Source organism: Balearica regulorum, chromosome 29, assembly GCF_011004875.1.
Source record: "Balearica regulorum gibbericeps isolate bBalReg1 chromosome 29, bBalReg1.pri, whole genome shotgun sequence".
NCBI lineage: Eukaryota > Metazoa > Chordata > Aves > Gruiformes > Gruidae > Balearica > Balearica regulorum.
In genome coordinates this window covers 810,402-833,452 of record NC_046212.1, presented here as the reverse complement: position 1 = coordinate 833,452, position 23,051 = coordinate 810,402, and the positions used below count along the sequence as shown (strand labels likewise).

General features: G+C 53.7%; 2 protein-coding genes across 5 annotated transcripts in view; both read right to left on the bottom strand.

Moving 5' to 3' along the window:
- SPATS2 (spermatogenesis associated serine rich 2) overlaps positions 1-16,911 on the bottom strand; it is a 29,949-nt gene extending 13,038 nt beyond the window's left edge. For all 3 annotated transcript variants that reach the window (XM_075737619.1, XM_075737620.1, XM_075737621.1), the window contains exons 1-4: positions 16,770-16,911; positions 8,689-9,008; positions 978-1,057; positions 614-722 (exon numbers count right to left, since the gene is read on the bottom strand). In XM_075737619.1, the coding sequence (XP_075593734.1) occupies positions 614-722; positions 978-1,057; positions 8,689-8,713 (214 nt within the window). In that variant the 5' untranslated portion in view covers positions 8,714-9,008; positions 16,770-16,911. The remainder of the gene's footprint in view (positions 1-613; positions 723-977; positions 1,058-8,688; positions 9,009-16,769) is intronic.
- A 1,058-nt stretch (positions 16,912-17,969) lies between these two features.
- DNAJC22 (DnaJ heat shock protein family (Hsp40) member C22) lies at positions 17,970-19,802 on the bottom strand. Of its 2 annotated transcripts, none has more exons than XM_075737671.1 (3): positions 19,755-19,802; positions 18,456-19,334; positions 17,970-18,225 (listed from the first exon to the last, which is right to left on the bottom strand). In XM_075737671.1, the coding sequence occupies exons 2-3, from the start codon at positions 19,242-19,244 to the stop codon at positions 18,043-18,045; spliced, it is 972 nt and encodes a 323-aa protein (XP_075593786.1). In that variant the 5' UTR covers positions 19,245-19,334; positions 19,755-19,802; the 3' UTR covers positions 17,970-18,042. The 2 variants fall into 2 exon arrangements, with proteins under 2 accessions (XP_075593786.1, XP_075593787.1); XM_075737672.1 differs by having other exon boundaries at positions 19,686-19,798.
- Positions 19,803-23,051: the final 3,249 nt, after the last annotated feature.

The following is a 23,051-nucleotide window of genomic DNA, read 5'->3' as shown; positions in this document are numbered from 1 at the left end:
ACCCTGCTGGAGCATGTTCTGAACTCAAAGGTTGCGTTCAGGTCAGATATCTGCTGGCCTTCTCTCCCCAGAGACAGGGGCTGTGTCAGGATGCCCACAGTCGGAGGAATAGCTGTCATACCGTCTGCAGGCCGGAGGCAAAGCGCAGTTGTCAGCGATGGCCAGCGTGGAAATAAGAGTTGCAAAGCAACAGGCATTGTCACCAGCAACAGCCTGTTTTTCCAAGGTCAGAAAATCCATCTGATGCAGCATGCCAGCCAGACCCACGAGAAGATTTGTGAGCCAGGTTTCAAAGTACAAACAGCAACTCTTGAAGCTGAAGACATTCCCATTTTGTACACATGAACAAGAGTTTCTGTAATTGAGTATCTAACCTGCAGTATCTAAAGAGCTATCAAATGCTTATCTCTGCCTTGACCCCGAGTTGAACAAACACCAACTAAAATCTAGGAAGAGAATCATCCCTTAGTTATATTTGTGGACAGAGTCTGTACTTGGATGTTCTGGGAAGCAACACAAGCCCTTTCTGCACAAACACTGTTGCTGCTTCTGAAGTAGGTCCACGAACAGGGTACGTACGAGTTACAAAGCCACCAACCCCGCCAAGAGTTACCTTCCATAAAGGCTTGCACCGTTTTGTCCACGCAGTTGTCAAAATGCTGCAGCACAAGGACGATCTCGTTGTTGCTCCTGTTGGGGACTATCGCACGCACCGCGCTGATCTAGAGGGAAGAAAACAGGGTAATGTGTAAAGCATTTGCTTTAGCCCACACGGAGCCTGAAAACCATAAATGATGACTTCCTTATAAAACTTTAATGTGCCAGGACGATTAGGCTGAATAAAATTTTGCTTTTGACAGAGCTGCAGTTAGCTCCCAGACAGAAACATATTTCATCTCAGAGAGGAGATGAAGATACAGCGTTCAGGAGCTCTTCCACGGCACGTGGTGAGTTAAAGTCTCCGAAGACACATTTACCTTCTCCTTCATGTTTTCAAAGGTTCCTCCTTGGGCCATCACAGTATTGGACTGCACATCAAAAATAAACCCAGACGGATCTGTGAAGACAAAGGAGAGGGAAGCTCTCTTCTGAACAACAGGCACCGAGAGACATTTAGAAAGATATGAAGCAAGAGGTCAGCTCCGACTTGCTGCTTTGCCAAGGAGAAAATTGAAATCCTACAAACGTACGGTGTTTGCTGGCTAATTCTGTCATATGGTTAGCAGAGGATTATGAGCTGCTGAGAGTAAAACGGATGATATCCCAGCCTTGTTTAAGGACCAGATTCTGTTTAACTAGATTCAGGTAACCCCAGTGAATCTACGCCCCCCACTGAACCCAAGAAGCCGATTCACTCCTCGGCTCTGGGTCGGTTTAAACCAACCGACCATGGATCAAAACCACAAGCTAAAAAAAACACCAAACCACAAACCCCAAACAGGGCTGGTGCGGAAGAGAAGATTGCTGAAGCAGACCAGACCAGTACCGCTCCTCCATTTCCATATTAATCTTTTACTGAGCCCAGCAATACAGAGTTAACAAAAGCACTAGAGCCTTCGAGCAGTGTGGTTAACAATTTCCTCCACCTGGAGATACAAATGGCAAGCAGACTGATAAATGGGCTTGAAGATCCAGCAGCTTGTGTTCCCTGCCAGCTATGATCTCCAAGGTAATGCTTATATGTTCCAAAAGAGACCCATAATTGAGACAGCCATCACCACCAGGTTTGCTCCCTGCCAGCGAGCAAAGGTCACATAAATCTGCAGGCCCCACCGTTTCACCGAGAGATCCTTACGAGCGCCTGCCATCACAAATTCATGCTCGATTTTCCTGCCAAAGGTCTGAGCAGGCTAAATTTCAGGTTTGCTACAGAAAAGGGATATAGCTGTTCGTAGATGTGTTTTACTATGACAGAACATAGTTCAGACCGGTATTTTAGCCACATTTGGTCTTGGGAAGAACACATGTCCCCAGGCAGCAGCCAACGGCAGGACCCCAGAGGTTTTTAGGACTCCTAATTCTGCATCACGAGGCCCTTTCCAGGGAGCTCGCACATGAAGCCACAGGCAGATTTCCTAGGAGGGCATTTGCTTGCGTGCGCTTTGATGCCTTGAGCCCTGCACGAAGTCAGGGAAGCATGAGTCACTGGTTCTTCTGCAAAGCTTCTCGGGTGGGTTTCTACATCTGCCGCTGCCCGGTGGCTTCGGGGACGGGGCCAGGGTGCTCTGCAGGGACAGGGACCCTCGCTCGGTCACTGCCCTTTCTGCTTTAGCTCAGCTGATATTCCAAGCTGCTGATTCATGTTCTTTCCCCTCACCTCCTCTAAATAACTCGTACGCGATTTTGAGACACACCATTGACTTCCGCAGTTCCCAGACATTGATGTAGCATTTAAACTGAGATGCCTCCAAATACAGTGACAGAATTGTGAACATGATGGAAAGGTCAGCCTCTTATTAAGGCTACAGATGAACGGCTAAATTCTTCCTCGCGCCGTCCTTGCCCGTTTCAGCCCCATGAGCAAGATTTTCTCAAGTTTCCCAAGCTTACAGAAGTTCAAGTTACCAACTTTCTAGTCCTTAATCTTGTAAATGGCTTTCAGACTCCCATCACTGAGTGAGAATTAGCAATCTTTTTTCAAAATCTTCATTGCAGAGCAGCCACCAAGGACCCAGGTGCCAGGAAAGATGAAGTTCAGCTCCCCCATGCAGCACATTTTCAGCTACTCAATCCCATCCCTTTCCTGCACCTCCATTTGCGCTTGGTCTTACAAGGGACTGAGCTCCGAGCCGCTTCTCCAGCTTCCAGTCGCTTCGTTGCGGCCCAAGTCCTCCTGGCGTTAAAATGTTTGTCATGCAAAAATTATGCAACGGAGACTACACCGTATACATTTGATATTGCCCTTGAGCACTCCCAAGCATCATTAAAAGGGCTGCTGGCTCTCAGGTCTCTTGTGACAGTGGCTATATTTGCAAGAAGGGACAGAATTTAAAATGCTCATGCCCGCGTGGACATAAGTCTGGCAGCCACAAGTGACTTCAAGATTTTTGAATTAACAGCCTTGTGGGGAAGGAAAGCTCCTTCCCCAAGCCAGGGCTCAGCCTTTGCATGTCATGTCTGACATGACGAGTCAGACACACTCAGACTGATCTCTGTTGCATTAAAACATACACCATGCAGTGCTACGCTGTTGATTTGATGTGATAAACCCCAGAGACGATGCCAACGGCCTTAATTGCTTCTCTGTTCATAACTGCATCCTCCAGAAAAAGGAGGTAGTAAGGAATCATTCATCCCATATCATTTACTTTTGTGTTTCATCCTATTTATTGAACTATTCCACACAGGATCTCTTCAATAACTAGCACTAACGATGCCAGGAAGAATCTACCCTACCAAATGTCAGTCTGCTCCTCCCGTAACTCTGCTAATTAGTCCGTTCTCTATGAAACACGTACAAGAATTAAAACTACAGATGTAACAATTGCCTGCTCTGCCTCCTGGGCCACACGAAATAAAGCAACTTCACACCCGACACCTCGAGGAAGTTGAAAGAGGGGCCACTATTTCCCCATCAAGCTCCAAGCCGAGTCCCAGCTCACTTGTGAGCCACAGCAGGCAGTCCTTTCCTAAGGAGACACAAAAAAAGAAATAAAAGCACCAGCCTGACAAGTTACACAGACCTCGTCCCAACCAGCATCGCAGAGGACACTACAGGAAAGCGTATAGCGAGGTTACAGGTATGCTTTTAGCATCTCTGAACCCATCCAGCATTTCATCCCTGCTGCACCCACGTGCCAGATCACGGTAAGTTTGCACAGTAAAATAGCACACGTAACTAAAAAAATCCAGCTCCAAACGCCAGGTTCACCCTCCTGCCCTGGCCAGGACACTTGCAGGCTTTGGGGAACTGGACAGTATATATATTTAAAGCGCTACGCAATCAGGATTCAGTTAAAGTGTGAAACATTTATAGGCTCTGTGGCTTTTCAGGTCAACGGTAACCGCGCCAGCTCTCACAGGGATAGCGCGGGAGACCTCAGCTAATATGAAATAAAAAGCTCTTAAAGAAATGGCACCTCGCTGCTGGCTCAGAGCATCTCCAATTTGCTCTAATTACAAGTATCTTCAGCAGTCCCTGCGTTGTGAGAACCAGGAGACGTCTGTGCCCAGGACTGCAGAGGTGACTGGACAGGAATTAATGCATCTTCCCAGGACAAAGTAGCCAGAATATCATTATTCTATTAGTCTGTGCTTGCGCTCGTACCACAATACCCACAGATACAGGGGAAAAAAAATAAAAATCAGGATTTCGGAAAAGAGTGCTGCATAAGAGATTACGTCCGCGGGAGCCTTCTGTGGTTTCAGGGCTCCCAGGGCACTCGAAGCAAGCAGACCACCACGGGCTGCGTTTCCCATCTCTCACGGCTCGTGCTTTTCCTCACAAATTACATCAATGCATACCGCTATTTTTTTCCCCTTGTAAGAACAGTTCCCGCTAACAGGCAGCAGAGGTACCGACAGTAAGCTCTCTCCTCACGAATTAGAGAGAAGGAAGGACTAAACTGGGGTTAGAATCAATATTCCTGGGTTTGCTGCTGTCAAGACAACATTTCATTGATATTAGAAAAAACTACATAGAACCACTAACATTCTCCCTTCCCCAAAATCCATGAAGATATTTGAGTGGGTCTGTTGGGTTACAAAGCAGCACTTGCTCAATTTCTGTCTCTGGGCGCGTTCAAAGTCAGGGCTTGGTACCTCAATCAGCTGTTGTGGAAACTATTTTAATGCCCCAAGGACAGCCCTGTGATATTCCTGCAGCGCCCAGCCAGCCCATGGAGGTGGCAGCTGCACTTCAGAGTCTTGTCTCAACAAGAAATGCCACTTTCTTGCTTATTTTCTTAAACAGATTTTAAGGGGCTAAGCGTGCAACACGGCCTTCTTGGTCCAAACTTGATGTAGGAAAGTGGTCGGTTCACCAGGGTGTAATTACGAAAAGAATTGCTGTGTTTCAGATAAAATAAGGCTATGCAGGCAAGAGATGGACTCACAATTTGAAGAATTCATTCTGAGGTAAGGAAATTAAACCTTCCAGACATTCGATCTCCAGCAGAAGCTGGATGGCTGCTGGATGGTAGTGGAGGAGTTAGCCCTTGTATTAATGCAGGCTACCTTCCCAATATAAGGCCATATTCCTTGAAGGGCTTGGAAGAGTGGGATAAAAAAAAATTAAACATGGAATAAAAATTAACTTCTTGCAAATCAACTAAATACGCCCAAAGCTATGCTCCTAAAACCGAGTATTCTGCCAGATGCAAAAAGCTGGTATTTTTGCCACAAAGGCAGGGACTGGTAGGGACACAGCTCTCCTGAGCACCCATCCTGAGTCCCAGGGTCGGGGAAGCACTGGGAGCACGGGTCTAAGTGCCCCCGCGGTGTCACCGACCTCGCGTAGCCATCTCCCAGCCGCAGCTGCAGTTCTAACCCGGGCTCTGCCTTCCGCTTTGGACATGCAAGCAGCGAAGCAAGGCAATCAGCCTTCAGCAGAGCTAAGGCAGCCAGAGCCATTAAGGTAATTCAAACTGGAGGATGCTGTCTTCCCCCTCCCATCTAATTTCCATCTACATATCTAAAAAAAAAAAAAAAAAAAGAAATTAAACCTGCGCATTTCCAGAGCATCACACTCAGAGTGATGCAGCTGAAGTTCCCGTGAATTCCCGACATCACCTGCATCCTCATACCGCACCCGAGTTCGCTCCCAAGTCGGGATCTGATTTATCGGCTCGCAGAACACATGTTCAATATTCGCCTTTGTGCATTTTCAACATAACTCACAGCAAGTGCGGCCTTGCAGAGTCACTCCGCAACCTCCCAGTTTCCCAATTCTACCAGAAGTTATCCAGACACGGACTGAGCAAATACCTTACGACTGCCCCAACCAGCAAAGCCTGCTTTCTGCAGAGCAGCATCTTCTGCATGATTGATACGTTGCTAAACAAAGTACGAGCTTAAAATGAAATTTCTCACACATCTGGGGTTTCTGTAAAGGCTCTGGCATGCAGGCTCCCTGCTGAAACCCCTCCTTCCCAGTGACCGATACCAAAGATATTTTGCCTTTACCAAATTCATGTAGGGCAGTTTTCCATCAAGTGAAACGGTTCCTTGATGTACCCGTATGAATAGGAGCCCGAGTGCTGTTTTATTCAGGAACCTGGCATGCCTAAAACCCTGGCTGATGTCCGATGGAAACAAGATTTATGAGATTGCTTTGTATCCTGGGGTCACCAGTCATTCCTGAGCCTGGTGGCTGCTTTCACTCAAATCAATTAATCGAGTCAGGAGAGGGGATGAGAGGGAGTGCACACTCTTCGTGTTGGGGGAAAACATAGAAGCACAAAAAATCCAAGATCACTTCACACAGCCACAGACCAACAGACCTACCGGACTCTGGAAAAGTATTTATTTAGAGATCTGGCATCACTGAGACTAGCCTTCCTTCAAATTTCTAAATTATCCCTTACAGTATATACAAAAGCAGGAATGAGCCATCCAGTGTAACCCAGACACTGACCTACACCTGGATGGACGCATTCGGATTTTGAATGGGGATGATTACACAACTGGTTTAGAGACTGAGCGGTTTTCTTCTCAGCATAGATTTTTCGAGTAAAGAGTTACTTACGACCACTAATAATCAGGAGTAGAACATGATTCTGTGACCAAACTTTGCATATACATTTTCGCAAGACTTAAAAATACCCTTCTGAATAGCTCAGATGTTCGCTCTGTTCTGTGGCACTTCGAAGAGGAAGAAACAGGTGAGCTTCTCATTCGGTTTCAGAATTATTAAAATTATTAAAAATAGGTCTGCCTCATTCCCTATCTCTCGACACTTCTCATCAGCCCTCAACGGGGTTTTGTTTTGCTTTCAGAAAGAAAGAGAAACCAAAAAGACATTCCTTACCTGGCCAAGGTACACTCCTTTACAGAGGACTGGAAAATATTTGTTGACTACATTAACATTCTAGAGCAGCAGAAAAGTAGTAATTGAAAATTCAATCACAGTCCAAACAGGACAGGGCACAGCCAGAGGAGTCTGCAGCTTTAACTCTCCCCTTCCCTTATGTCCACATTGCCACTGCAACGCGGACTGGAGATGAGCCTGCTTAACAAAGCAGGGCGTATTTTATATCCCTGGTGGCGGAGGGAATTAAAGCCTACTCTGCATTCCTGCTCGGTGTCAAATATTTATGTCCAAGCTCCCTTTACTTTTCTTTAGGAACCCAATACATGCCAGCACTTCCCAGCGGGTTCTCTCTGCCGAACAACACCGAGAGCAGCGGTCGTGCCGGCTTTCTCGTTCGGCTGGGGATTTGCCAAACCCCTGAATTCCCTCAGAGTAACAGCTTCCCGTGTTTTCCCCTCAGTTGTCTCCTACAGGTTTCTCGTGCCGTTCCCCTACCTCAACCCATTAATTCTCTTCTGCTCGTGTGTTTTTTAACGACTTGTACTGAGGCTTCCAAGAGCAGAGATACAAACACAGCATTTTAAAAATCACTCAAAAATTATCCTATACAATAATTTCCATAACTGTTACTAATTGCTTTGAATCATGGATGGATCTAGCTGTCAAAGGACGGCTGGGCTCCTCAGGTAGACGCTGTTTCTATGCCAAAGCTGCTAGGAAAAAAAAATAAAAAAATCTACAGAGAACAAAAGCTCTTCTCTCGAGGTAGAGGACATGAATTGTCAAACCCATTCGCCTTAAATTATTAATTAGTAGTCAGTTCAAATAAAAAGAGAACCGTAACCCTCAATCCCCCTTCTCCCCCCACCACACACACATTTTGGAATTAATGTTTCACACGCGACAAATAAGATCCCTCACTGAAATAAGCTGCTTGACGCAAGAACAGCTTTGCCACTTAACATGCGATGGCAGAAAAAGGAAAACCAGCCTGCGCGTTTGAAGACAAAGCAAGGGAAAAAGCTTCTCACAAACTTGCTCGTTGCCCTTCTGTACCTATCGCCAAGGGAAAAAAAAAAAAAAAAAAAAGATTTAAACAGGTCTAGTTTGAATCACGTCCCCAAGAGGCGAGGACCTGAGCTGAGCAATCCCACCTCGATTCGATGGCTTGTTTCTTAACCAGAGTCCTGGCAAGCAGTTGCCACAGATGGCACAAGGAAGTCCAAGAGAGAAGCCTAATCTGAAACCCCGGCGTCCACGGGGCACTCGGAGGGTGGGCAAGGTCTAAGTTTTGGTGGAGTTAATTCCATCAGAGACCCAGACACCACTCAAATTCATCCTGGCCATACCCAGTGAGGGGAAGTGGTGGGGGAGCCCAGTAAAATAAAAAAGTTTGGCTCCATAACTCTTCAACTATGAAACAATTTTTTTTTTTTTTTATTTCCCCATTGTCTGACCGTGAAAGTGATGCAATAGTAACATTATACAGGAACTCCTGAAATCAGAACTGTCCAGCTGGACAACTGAAATGCTGTGAAAAATGTCACAAAACCCAACAGGTTATACAATGTCACTAAGACAGTGACAATAAGCTGTCAAGTGACATCAGCAGCCTTGAAAGGAGCACAGCAAAAGCAATTAACCCCTTTCCTAATTGATACCTTTGGAATCGATAGTGCCGTTTATTGGCATTTGATTATATCACACATGCATCTTACCTTTTGTATTTTGCTTTTTAGACATCTCAGCGTGTTTGCTCTAACGTCCAGCTGCAGAGGAGGGGGGAAATAAAGAACCTAGAGTCCTCGCCCTTGAGCAACGTAGCTGGCAGTTGCAATTCACACACCGCCTTGGATCGGCGCGAGAAACGGCAGATATCTGGTTTGGGATGGCAAAATCCCGGCTGCGAGGGCAAACGGGGTCTGGAGTTGTCAGAAATCTGCTGACAGGCCAGCAGAGCACTACAGCTCCTTCCTCTGAAAAGCAACTTCTTGTCACGAAGCCTGACTGCAGCAGTTGGTATCAGTCTTTTCGGGTTCTGAAAAAGAAAGAAAGAAAAAAAAAAAAGAGAAAGGAAATAAGAAAATTGCTACCGTGCTATCCAAGGCATACCCTGAGCCTCCCAGCTTGTCGGAGCTGTCTTGCTCATGCTTTTTAAGAGTAAAATTCATATTTTCTTTAAACAACTAGCCAGAAAAAAAGCTACCTTAAATACAAAGCAACAAGATCCCTACAGACTCGGTACAGTTCAACAGGCTTGATTCAAAGCTGCTGTAGGATACTGTCACTTAAGCATGCAAGAGGTAGAACCAGGGAGGTTTAGAACCCGGGCAGCTCCGTGTATTTTACATCCGTGTATTTTCCTCGTGCTCCCGGCACTCCTGACTTAAGGAGCCAGCGAAAGCAGGGGAGGCAGGCACCACATCAAGTACGATGACAGGTTAAACAAAGAACAACAGGATACACAAGGTAAGGAAACAATGGAGACCTCTCTGCCACGGCAAACCCGCCTCACCCCAAGGAAGGATCTGGCCCCCCATTACAAAACCTCAAAGCCGTATTCACAATGGAGCGGGAGAAACACAAAAATTGCCATTTCAATACGTAAAATGCCGGTAATGCAAAATACCTTAGTAAATATCAGGAGACCTTGTACATTTTAGCAAAACCCACAAGCTCATGAAAATGAAATGACAGCCTTGAGAAACACGCATCTAATTTGCTCCAGAAATAATTAGAAGTTCAACTCCCGTCCACCCCGATCAGGATTATTTTTTAGGGCTATGGTTTACAAGTCTGAGGAATGCAGCAACGCTCCTGCAACACAAGAACGTGGACGCTGCCCCAGAGTTTATCAACAGGGTCCTAACGAGTCTATTTTGAGTTAAAAATAGATGTTTTCTATCATTAGAATTTTCCTTTTTTAGCTACACGCGAGTTCAAAACTTATTTCTAACCAGTGACCCCAGCAATCGAAATCTGAGACAGAGTCAACGCTCGCCATCTGCGCAAAAAAGACTGTGCAAAAGAGATTTTTTTACCTGCAAACAGAGTCCCAAAATGAGAGGTAGTTACAAACTCCTGCCTTGCCGCCTTCAGCTCTCCAAATTAAATGCCTTCATTCGTTTTGCTGCCTCAAGGCGCTAAATACCACCTCATAAAAATTGTGGCGTTTGAAACCCTGCTCAAAAATACAGAAGCCGGAGAATTTAGCCGAGGATTAGGCTGCTGCATCGGGATGCGAGCAGCCCCCGAGCTGGATGCCTGGAGACTGCCGGCAGGTCGAGCTCCGAGCTCTGCCGGCCGTGCTAGCGCGGCCGATGTGCTTTGGTTTGCACGATTACACCCAAGTTTCACTTCCCTGCCTGACTGCTTTGTGTCCACGACCAGGAAACGCTCTGCAGACAGCGCAGCCATCCAGCTGCTGGGAACCTCCGGTACCTCCTGTGATTTTAAGATAACGTCGGTTTGCAGAGATGGAAAGCGGTCACACACTGACCTATGATACCTGAGCTAAATGCATTCAGTATATATTGCTCAGAGTTTTACAAACAAACAAGAAAACCCACAAACGTGCTTTAGAGTTGTCTTTATAATTTCATTTTTTAAATAAAGACAAGCATGCTTTAATCCAAAGGGAGCGTGGAAATACACAGGTATTGACAAAAGCCTGGAACATCGCGCTTGACAGCACTTTAGGCGAACTCCCTCAGGTTGTCTCAAACTTAATTCACGAAACAAAGGAACACTTAAAAACTGCATGTACATCCCCAAAAAGCAAATAACCGCAAGAACACTTCATTCAGACAAAGTCTGGAAACAAGCTGTAAAAAACAAAAGTTGCCAGTAAAGAAGTTATCAGGAAATCTCAAAAAACACTACACCTTATCACCCAAGAAATACAGTTTTACCCACTTCAAAGGGGAAAAATAAACAGTAATTAAGTCTTGGGGGGAAAACAAACAACATACAGCAGGTTCTGAATTACTCTTTGGCAAGCTAAACATCACTAAATCCAAAACACAGCGCTATACCAGCTACTAGAAAGAAAACTCTATTTCAGCCAAAATCAGAACGCAAGCACAAAAATAATAAGATAACGGGCTAGAAACAAAACCCCACTGATACATCTGATGAGTATAAAATGGCAAATCTTTACTCCTTGATGATGCAATTAATATTTCAGCTGATATACCCCGGGGTAACAATCTCGAGCCGGACAGTCAAAACCAGCTCCGGCTCATGTCAGAATCGGGGTTCAGGGTGCAGCGTGACCTGCCTTTAACTCGGCGTCTCTCCAGCAGATCAGCTGGAAATTTAAACATGACTATTAGCTGGGAACCTTAAACGGATCAAAGGACCGTAAAACACACGAGCGTTTTTAAAACCCAAGTGGAAGTTTCAAGACCAGTAAAATAGCAAAGGTTAATGCGAGTTCAAATAAACTCGATACAGGCAGCGAGGTCCTTCAGATAAAGGCGATATAAGGCTTATATAGTGCACCGTATGTGTCTATAGAAACAGTAAAGCATCGATACAAAAATGTCAAGAAATCTACCTGCAGGATTAAAATAAAATATTGTAGTTGCAACAGAATTGACGGGGGAGCAATATAACCTGCAGAAACCCAACTCCCTCCTGTTAGGGACAGAGCAACCAAACTCCTCCCAGAGCTGACAACATAAAACTTTCCCAAATACACACTGGAAATGTAGATGATTGTTAAATGCACAAATAACAGCATATCCCTGATTTCTCATTTAGAAAGAAGGAAAGCAGTGGAAATTTTACAGACAGCAAGTCAAAAAAGAAGCGACTTCTAAATCCCCCGCCCGTGGCGCTAGCTTGCCGTGCTATTCTTGCTCCGTCTAGACGGATTATTTCAGTAAACTTTTGGAACTCGATAGCTCCCTGTTTGAAGGAAAAGAAGATAAACAGGGAGAAATTTGTCTGGATTTTTTTATTAGTCTATGAAAGATGCTTTTGCTGAGAAATCTGGAGTTCTGAAGAATAGAGAAGTGTGCTTCCTGGGAGGGTTTTTACCACGGTTGTTTTGGGATCTTGGGCAGGCGGCACGGCGGGCTGCCCCCAGCCTTCACTCCCGCCCGGAGCATAATTCACACTGTACAGTAGCATCTGGCTAATTGGCTTTTGAGTTAAGTAGTCCCTTACCAACCTATTTTAATCTTGTTGATCAAGCACGGAAGAGTCGTCTCTGTGAGTACACACAACAGCATTTCAGTGGAATAAATTGTCCTGTTTGTAATTTATAATCATTCTCAAACAAAAATCTATTTTCCAAGACTCCAGCACCTCAGAGGACCCAGGTGTTTACCTACAGCACCGAAGCCCCCTCTAACGCGCTCACACAAGACAGGAATTAACTCAGTTTTACAGTGTGTCCTGGGGCGGGGGAAGTGACAATTACACTAGAAATTCAGGAACTTCTCACAGAACACAACTTGGAGGAGCACGTTTAAACGACCTCTGCTGAATCCTGGGGAATTTATGCAGCGCTGAAACCCTGAGACTTGGGTTGGGTTTTTGGGTTTTTTTTTCCGGCAAATACCTGTTAAGTCATAGCAGACCAAAATAATCCTGTTCATCTCTCACATTCAACAGATGCCTCAGTCAGTTCCGCTGGAAGAACTAACTTTTTTTGCCCTGAAATGGACCACAAAACACATGAGGCCAAGGTTTTAATCAAAATCTGGCAGATTTATTACCCCGCATCTCAAAGGAAGGAAGCAAACCGGTCAGCAACGAGCACAGTGCGAGCCCGACTGTAACCTGGTTCGGGTTTTTTTCCTTTTTTTTCCCTCCCTCCAATCGAGACAATCAGTTTTCAGAAGCTCCTTCCACCGAACGATGGCTCGGTGAGAGCACACGGGGAAGGAGGAGCGTGGCCTCCTCGCCTCTCCGAGCGCAGGTCTGGGAACGGCCAAATCCCTGCACAAAGCAGCCGCTTTTTCTATCCCAGACAAGTCCTTTCGTGGTACTGGATGAAGGATCGTAAAAATTGTACGATACAAAGAACCATTTTAGGATTTAAAAAAAAAAAATAGTTTCTTAATATCACTCTTTGGGTTTGGGTTGGGGTTTTTTTTTTCAGTATTTCCTCAGGAATGAACTGAACATTTAACCTCAGAGATAATTAGCTGTCTATATTCTGTTTAAGTCCACACATTTATTGTTCTTTCACCAAATCCATTATGCAGAGCACGACTGGGCATTAGCTATTCTCAAACATCTACCTCCTATAAGCTAATTGTGTATCATTTTGCAGCACAAAGAAGTAAAACTACGTTTCAGATGACAAAACATTCCTGTATCATTTCAGATGATGCCACAAAACCCTACCCGGAGTGTTTACAAATACTTAAACAAGATAAAAGAGCAGCCCCTCGGGGTTTGTGTTCTTCAGGAGGGGGCTGCGGTGCAGGATTCCTGGTCAGTCGGCCGCTCTTTTCCATGCTCATTTTCCAGATAAACGGGTACTGGGAATTGCTGGTGGGATTTCTGATGCTTTACGCAGCGATGCAAACAGGAGCAATTCACCAGAAGCTGGACACCAAATTTTATTTTCCCGAGGCAAAGATCTCTTTGCGCTTTGTCTTCTGGTCCTCTCTCCATCCAGTCAAAGCTTTGGAAACTCCCGCGTGTAGGTTTGTCCTGTGTAATTTTGTGTGCGTCGCTACTATTTTCAGATTGTATCTGCCATCGTTGTGATCTAGAAGAGTCTCAGTGACTTGCCAAGAATTGTTTCGTATTTAAGAGGATAATTGTTTCATAGTTAAGAAGATAATTGTTTCTTATTTAAGAGAATAAAGACGTGTTGTTTAGATTAAATTTTACTTTTAATCAAAGTATCTAAAAATCAGAAACTTCTGAAAAGAAGGATGGAAAAGATAATGGCAAATACAGCAGAAGATGCCACTTTGCATTGCCCCACTTTAAGTGGTGAAAAAAATCCTTCATCTCCCCGCATTTCAATGGGGTGAATGGGATTACTGTAGTCCCACTAAAACACCTTCCCCTCTCCCTCAGCTTTTTCTTTGATTATAGCTAATCTCCAGGTCTGATATCCCAAGACAGAACTTGAAAATATCATTAAAAATAACCCCTATGTTTTAATTGTCAGATCTATTCTTTTCAAAAAATGCAGCACCTATACATCCTTTTCATATTGCGAGTCTCCTTTAGAGCTCCTTTGTCCTGAATCCAACAAGAATCTTCTGCTTAGGGGTTGCATTGCTCAGAAAAATCATAAAAATGTTTAAATGACGCTTGAAGAGTAAGTTACAATTAAAAAAAAAAAACCCTACCCTTATGCATTAGACAATTCCTGCAAGAGGAGTTTAGTCTGGCAAACCCGAAACGACGGTAACCTTGGCAGACATCGCTACGGCCACGTATACGTGATATATGGCAGAATAGCTGCTGAAGCCGCACGCAACTTTCATGCCGATCGTGTCTGAGCGTTAAAGACAGGCTGCACACGCTTTGCTGGCCCAGCGCACACAAACTGCATTATTAACGGAGAATTGCAATAAAGGAAATAAACACCGAGGGCCCAAGCACTGAGCGCACAGAGCAACGCCGTGTGACAACGGCAGAGCGATACGGACCCGAGCGACACTTCGGCAGGATGCCAGCGGGGACGTCCCGTGCCCCCCAGTCATCGGAAGGTCTAGCAGGCTGGCGGTACAGAGGAAGAGAAGAAGCTGCAGTGTTGTCAGACCCACGTTTCTTTCCCCTCCACCTTTCAGGAGGTAGCATCGACATCGACCGCGGGCGATTCTGGGGAGATTCTGCCTTTACTCCTCAAGCCGAGCACACACAAGGCTGTGCTCCCGCACGCCACCTCCCCAGGGCAGGTTATGAGGGAAGCCAGAGCTGGGTGCCAGCTACGGTCCTGAGGAATTAAGGACTTCCCACACCAAACGCAGATGGCCGCTTCTCCTTCTGCTCTACCAGACCTCCTCCAGGTCCCAAAATCTCCTGGATTCACCCCTATGCTCCAGCCGGACCGCATAATGGGGCAGCCCCAGCTTGTGTGAGGAAATTCTGCTTAGAAAGCACAAAGTCCCAGAGCCGAAACACTCCACACCCTCTCCTGTAACTTTCGAGGCAAAAGGCCTCAAGATCTGCTATCTCCAAAGAAGGACGTGGCAGCCATGGCTTTCCGATGGAAGCATCCAGTGGGAAACGCAGCGCAAAGTTAGTGAAAAGGAGTCACTATAAAAAGCTCAAAATCATGAAAATAGCTACCAGGCTCTGGCAGGACACTGAAGCAGATCCCACAGGCAGTGGCAGGGAAATTTTCTGTCGATTGTTCCAAGTTTACCTCCCATCAATTAACAAAGGCTCCACACAGAAGCTTTTGTTTCTGTTTGGCATCTCAAGCTCCGATGACGCTTTGCAAGAGAGTCGCCCCTCCGCAGAGGATCATTATACTCAGGGACGATCACTACACCATCGAGGCACCCTCAGAAAGAAGTACCGCATCCCTCACAGGATTTTCTCCCCTCTCCAAACCAAACACAACCCTATTCTTTGCCTTCCTTCCTATGGCACCTCAGTGTAGGGCTTGTCTCTGCAGGGAAGAAGGCTTCACAACTTCTCTGCAACAGCTCCCTCTGCGGATACATTAACGCCTCTTTCTGCTCACTCAGGAAGCTGATCATCAAGCACAAAACAAGAACAGCACCGATGAGCACCCACGGGGGAAAGAGTGGGGACCAGACACGGGAAGCCACCTTCTAACTTACTGCTGGCTTGCTTTCTCTGGAGAAAATTGTGAGTGAATACGGGGGGGTGGGGAAGGTAAAGCTTTAAGTGCCCTAAAGCCCTGTGGAGGCATGGGGGAAAATAACATTTCCCTCTTAGCACCTCAGCCTGTTTTTCACCACCCTCATTAGTTAATTATTTGTGTTACAGTAACACCTAAAGGCCACAGAGCAAGATCTCCAAGCACACCGCGAGAGGATTCCTGCCCCTGGGATTTACGAGCCGGGTCGGTACAGGAGGAGAGGCGCAGCGGAGGCAGGGATGAAGGACAGCGAGTGGAAGCAATGGGCGAGCTGGGCTGTGTACGTGCGCTGGCTGCGGCATAAATAATGTATTAACGCTCCCGACCGTCCGCTCCCCGTCACTCACGCCAGCCCCACGCTCCCACGGCTCACCTCGTCGGCCCTGACTCAGCGCTGGCTGCCCCCCCCTTTCACCCCATGAAAACCCCACTGCTCCACCCAGTCCCACCCCTAACCCCCTTCTGCAGCCCCCCCACTGTGGGGGCCCCTGCCCGCCGCCCCTGGGCCCAGCACCGGCTGCCCCTTCCCCATCGCTGGGGACACACACACACGCACTCCTCCCCATGCCCCTCCGCTACCCAGGCCTTCTCCCAGCCCCCCTCACCCCACCCCTGTCACCCTTCGCCCCCAAACCACCACCCCCGCACAGGGCACCCCCTTCCCCACGCAGCACCCCTCCTGCCCCCCCATTTCCCTGCAGCCCACCCCCGGGGTGCTCCTTCCCCCCCAGAGGCCCCCCCTACCCCTCACAAGGCCCCTCCGGATCCCCTCTACCCCTCACAAGGCCCCTCCGCCCCCCTTCCCCTCACAAGGCCCCTCCGTAGTCGTCCCCCCCCTCCACAAGGCCCCTCCGACCCCCCCCCCCAGGCCCCTCCCGACCCCCCGGCCCGGCCCCCGGCTGCGCCCTCCCCCGCCAACCACCCTTCCCCCCCCGCCCCTTCCCATCGCTCCCGGTCGGCCCCGGCCCCGGGACGCCCCGCACTCACCGGCCGTGGCGGTGGGGGTCCGCTCGCCCCTGCCCGCCGCCGCGCCCCCCCCCTCACCTCAGGCCGCCGCGATGCACCGGGGAGGGGGGCGGGGGCCGCGGCCCGGCAGGAGCCCTAAGGCCGCGCCAGCCAATCGGACCGCGGTCACCGCTCGATAACCAATGGCGACGCGGGATCACCGCATCGCTCCCGCCCCCCTGAAGGAGCTCGCCAATGAGAGGGCGGGGAAGGCCTGGTTCGGCCCGCCCTCCTTCACCTTCGGCCAGTCAGATGAGAAGCGGGGGCCGGGGCCGAGTGCTGCTGGCCAATGAGAAAGCAGAGCGGAGACCCTGCGCGCGCGGGGACGCGGCGCGGCGCGAGGAGGGAGTTATCCCGCCAGCCAATGGTGAGGCGGCCTAGCCAACGCGACTGCGAAGGCCCCGCCCTCTCCCTCCTCCGGCGCGCAAGGAGGGCGTGACCAATCTCCTCCGAGAGCCAATCGGATCCGGCAATGCCCACGAGGGGCGGGGCGGGGCGGGGCGGAGGGCGCCGAACGTGGACGGAAACTGCCGAGAGCCGCCGCCCTGCAGCGGAAATACACGAGTGCCCTCCGGGGAAGGCCGAAGATGAGGGGCGGCGTGGGTTGAGCTCGGGACTCCGCGGGTTCGCGGCCCCGCTCCGCCCTAACCGGGTCCTGCCCGCCCCGCCCGGGGGACCCGGGTCTCCAACGGGCTGCACCGGGGCTGCCGGCCGTGCGAGGGCTGCCCGGGTCCTCGTGCAATGATCCGCGCAGATCGCCACGCGATGGTTTGCGCAAGCTCACGTGCAACGGTTTCCACGAGTCCCCACGTGACGGTTTGCACAGACCGCGGTGCAACGGTTCACACAAGCCCCCGTGCAACGGTTCGCACAAGCCCCCGTGCAATGGTTCACACAAGCCCCCGTATGATGGTTTGCACAAGCCCCTGTCCAACGGTTCGCACAAGCCCCTGTGCAACGGTTCACACAAGCCCCCATACGATGGTTCGCACAAGCCCCCGTGCAACGGTTCGCACAAGCCCCCATGCAACAGTTTGCACAAGCCCCCGTGCAACGGTTTGCACAAGCCCCGGTCCGTCGCTTTGCAGACATCCCTGTGCAACGGGCCCCATGCACGCCTCGCTCTGCCGCGCGGTCGCTGCCCGGCCCCGGCCCCGGCGTGCGAAGGAACGACGCGGCAGCGAGAGGGAACCCTCGTGTTTACGGATCCTCCCACGGCTCTCCGTCCCGGGCGCAGAGGGGGGTCCCGGTGCCGTCACCCCGCCGCCGCCGCTCTCCTGGGCCCCGCCAGTTCCTCGTAGGCCTCCTGCACCTCGATGAAGCGCCTCTCGGCCTCCTCGGCCTGGTGCCGGTTGTGGTCTGGGTGCCAAACCTTCACCAGCTCCCGGTAGCTCCGGTGCACGTCCTCGGCGGAGGAGCCGGCTGGGAGGCCCAAAACCTGGGGGCGAGAAGGAGGCGCTGGGCAGGTGGCGGGGACCCCAAAAAAGAGCGCTGTGTGTGCCCTCAGCAGCCGGAGGGGACCCCAAAAAGGGTGTTTGTTGGGACCCCAAAAAGGGTGTTGGGACCCCAAAAAGGGTGTTTGCCCCCCCTGCAGCGCAGGGATCCCCCCAGCGCAGCACCCCGCCACAGCATCCCTCCCATCGCAGCGTGCCCCTCCGCATCCTGCACCTCGTACGCCCGCTGCTGCCGCTCGCTCCAGCCGCTTGGTTCAAAGCCGGCGCCATACTCCTGTGCCGGGGAGCCGCCGGCGAAGCCCAGGATCTCTGCCAGAAGCCGGCCGGCGCGGAGGGGCAGGAGCAGGAGCTCGGTGGCGGCGCGGGGCAGGGCCAGGAGGGTGCCCAGCACCCCGGCGGCACCGCAGAGCCCGCGGCAGGCGAGCGGGGCGGCGAAGGCCAGGCACGCCAGCGCCAGGTGGTAGAGCCGGGCAGCCAGCCGGGGCCGCGGCACCCCGTGGGGCTTGTAGCGCCGGTGCCGCTGGGCGGCGATGCTGGCGGCCAGGCTGGTGGGCAGCACTGCCAGCACCCAGCCCTGGAAGAGGAGGGATGCGAGGAAGGCTGCAGCCAGGATGCTGGGTGCCTCCGCCGTCTGGTCCCCTACCGAGGACACCAGCTGCACTCCCAGCCCCACGGCCAGGGGCTGCGCCAGCAGCGCCGGCACCCAGGGGAGCCCCAGCGCTGCCACCAGTCCGAAATACATCCCCACTGTCACTTGCCCCGCCAGGCGCAGGGGGCTGAGGGACGGGACGGTCCCGCCGCGGTCCCCGGCCACCCCGGTCCCGTTGGCGGCAGCCACCCAGCCGGGGAGGTGCCAGAAGTCCCAGAGCCAGCCGCCACCAAAGCCGCCCAGCGTCAGCATCCAGAGCAGCGCGTGGCTGTCCCGGCCCAGGTAGATGTGGTGCAGCCCCAGCGGCCCCCCCAGCGCCCACAGCCCGTAGGCCACCAACAGCCGCTTGGCCATCCTTCCCCTGGCTGTGGCCACCGGCTCGGCGGGGCTGTCCTGGGGGTCACCGCCGTGGCAGGCGCTGGCACAGCCCCGACATCCGGCACCCTGCGGGATGGACCGTGCAGTCAGGGACCCCCCCCCGGTCACACTGGCCCCCCCTGTGCTGGACCCCTCCATGACCTGCATGCCCACCCATGGCCGGTGCATGCCCGTCCAGAGTCCCGCGTGCCCACTCAGAGCCATTGCATGCCCACCCGCCTGCCACGTGCCCACCCTGGGCTGGCGCGTGCCCACCCAGGACCGATGCCTGCCCACCCGGGACCCCCTGTGCCCACCCAGGGTCCCGTACGCCCACCCAGGACCGATGCCTGCCCACCCGGGACCCCCTGTGCCCACCCAGGGTCCCGTACGCCCACCCAGCACCCCGTGAGCCCACCCAAGGTCCCATGAGCCCACCCGGGGCTGGTGCACCCCCGCGGCCCCCCGGTCCCGGTGTCGGTAGGGCTCCAGGTCGCCCTGACCCACCTCTCCCTGGGGAGCTCCCGCGGCACCGCTCCCCCCCGCCAGACTTTGCCCCGGCACGACGCCGAGCAAAGGGCACGGCATCGGCAACACCGCGCCGGTGCGGAGGCCTCGGGGGGACACACACACACATGACACAGCGAGTGCCCCACACTGGCACCCCCAGCCCTGTACCCCCTTCCTGGGGTGCCTTGGGATATTGGGGTACTGGTATTGGGGTACCCGCTGCATGGTGGATGTGCCCCCCCCCCCCGGTGCAGGGGCCCCCCCGGGACTCTCCGCAGCCCCTGTTTGCTCAGCCCGCGCCGCCGCCGCCGTGTTTGCAGGGATTAACCGGCTGCCGGCCGCCAATTTGGTCTCATCCATTATTAACGGCCCCGCAGCCGCCCTGCGCCGGGGGGGGGTCAGCCCCTGTTAGCGGGGCTCGGGGGGGCTGAGAATCCCCCCCCAGCTCTGCACCCCCCAGGCGATGCAGCTGGGCAGGCTTTGGGGGTGCATTGCCCCCCGCTCGCAGCTTCCCCGGGGCTGCATGGGGACCCCCCCCGGGGTTTGGGGGTGCAACGGGGCAAAGCGCCTGTTCTGGGGGGGGTGCTGAGAAGCCAGGACGCCTGGGTCCCCGGGGAACCCCCCCCCCGGGATGCCGGCAGGGGGTGGGGGATGCTGGCGGCCCCCCCGGCTCGGCTGCCCATCAGCGTGGGCTGACAGCGGCCCCCCCCGCGCTGCCCACCCGCGCCTGGCTGCCTCCCTGACAGCGGGTCCCAGCGGACCCCGGCCCACGCTCCGCTGCCCCCGAGCCCCGCGCCGGGGGGGCCCAGCCCCGCCAGCCTGCACCGGCTGGGGGGTGGGGGGCACCCCGGCCTGGGTGGGCACCGGACCCCTCACCGGAGGCCCCAGGACCCCCAGGCTGGTGGGGGCTGCGGTGCCGTGCCCCCCCGTTTTGGCGCAGGATCGATGCAGGGAGGAGGTGGGGGGGTGGGGGTCTCGCATCCCGATCGATCCCTTTAAGTATCTGGATTTAAAAATGTCAAATTTGCCTTCGGCGAGCGAGGCCGGCGGTCGATGGGGGGGGGCAGAGCCCCCCACGGCGGCCTCAGGTTCCCCAGGTGCCCCCTGACTCACGGAGCTGGGGGGCTGCAGAGGAGCCCCTGGGGGGTCTTGGGATGCTCTGGCCTGGGGGGGGGTTAGGGGGGCTCCCCCGGCCCCCGCCAGCGCCCGTTTGTGGGTGTAATTGGTGCCATTGATCAGCCCCGGCCACCGGCGTTTAAGGCATCGATTTCCAGAGTCTTCCTGCGAACTGAAGCATCTGTCACCACCCGGGCGTGCGGGGACCACGGCGGGGGACACGCGGGGATCACGGCTGGAACACGCAGGGACCACGGCCGGGAACACGCATGGATCACGGCTGGGGACACGCAGGGACCACGGCCGGGAACACACATGGATCACGGCTGGGGACACGCAGGGACCACGGCCGGGAACACACATGGATCACGGCTGGAACACGCAGGGACCACGGCTGGGAACACGCATGGATCACAGCTGGGGACATGCAGGGACCACGGCCGGGAACACGCATGGATCACGGCTGGGGACACGCAGGGACCACAGTGGGGACACATGGGGACCGTGGCTGGGGCCAGACCCTGGAGGCAGCGGGGTGGGGGGCTCCCTGGCCACGAGCTGTCCCCTCCGGTCCCCACAGCCCTGGGGACACATGCATGTTCCCACGCACACGTGTGTCCCCATACACACACGTGCCCAAGCACACACATGTGCCCCAATGCACACGCGTGCCCTGATGCACAGGCATGTCCCGGTGCACACGCATCTCCCAATGCACACGCATGTCCCGATGCATACATGTATCCCGACGCACACGTGTGCCCACACGCACCCCCACCCAGCAGGGACACGAAACACCCCCCCACCCCAACACCCACCCGCTGCAACCCAGGCACAACACACGAACACGGGACACACGCGTGTGCGCGAACGCACGCTACCACCGGCCCGCGCACACGCGGCCGCACCGCGCGTCCCTCTGCACGCCCGGCTGCGCCTCACGCACGCTCACACTCCACACGCACACGCCGGGGCTTGGAAAACCGGGCCGCGGGGCTGGTTGAAGGCATCCGGCACCTTCCCGTGTGTCACGCTGCCTTGTCAGTTTGCTGGTAATTAATGCAAACGCCGGGGCCGGAGTCCCTCCGGACTCGTACATCACTGCCAGCGCGGCTGCGGCGCGGCCCCGGTACCCAAGTGCTGTTATTAGGGGAATTTTATATGTATTAGCTGTTGATGCACATTAATACATTAAAAATGTCAGCGGTGGAGGCCAGCTAATTGTCTGATTTAAATGTCTATTTGTCAGCGCCCGGCTCAGGTGGGCATGAGGCGAATCTGCAATGAGCCCCCGGCCCCGCCGGCGCGGGGGGCAGCACCGCAGGGGGGGTGTGGGGGGAGCCCGGTAACCCGCGGTGGGGCTGGGGAACGGGGGGGACACCCGTGGGGCGGGGGGACCCGGGGGGCGGGGGGGGGGGGGGGGGGGGGTGTGTGTGTGTGTGTGGGCAGGTGGCGGGGGGCGAGTGGGACCCCCGTGCCCCGGCCACCCGCTTAATTGCGGCCGGGCCGGGATGGATTTCTGCGCCCGACATCCTCTGCATCCGTAATAAATGCCGCTTGTCCAGAGAATTAATCCGGCCGGCCCGCAGCCATCCATCTCGGCAGGCACCGGCACGCCGTGACGGACGGCCCCGCCAGCGCGGGGGGGCACAGCCAGGAGGGGATGTAAATCCTCCCCCCCCCGGGATCCCCCGGCCGCCCCTTCCCCGGGGATGCCTCCCCCCCCCCGGCCGGGTGAAGGGCTGCCACCGCTGTGATCCCCCCGCGGCTGAGGCCCTGCAGCTCATCACAGCGGTGGCTGGGTGCAGCCTTGCCCCCCCCCCCCCCCGCCCCCGTGGGGCAGGCACAGCGGGACGGGGGTGGCCGTGGCTGGGCTCAGCCCCGGTGCAGGATCCGGCCCCATGTGGGGCAGCCCCCACGCGCGGCTGTGGGGCCCGGCACCATCCCGGGGGGACGCACGGACACGGGGAGCTCGGGGTGCGGACGAGACCCCCCCCCCAGCACCGCTCGGCCCCGGCGCGATGCGGCTGTCCCTGGGTGGGGCACCCCACCCCAGCTCATCCCCTCGCCCCCCACTCTCCGTGTCCAGAGCCCCCCCCGCTGCCGAGGGGCGGCCCCCCCCGGCCCCCCCGCCCCCCCAGCCGCCTCCTCAGCAATTAGCAGACGCGAACGAGCCTG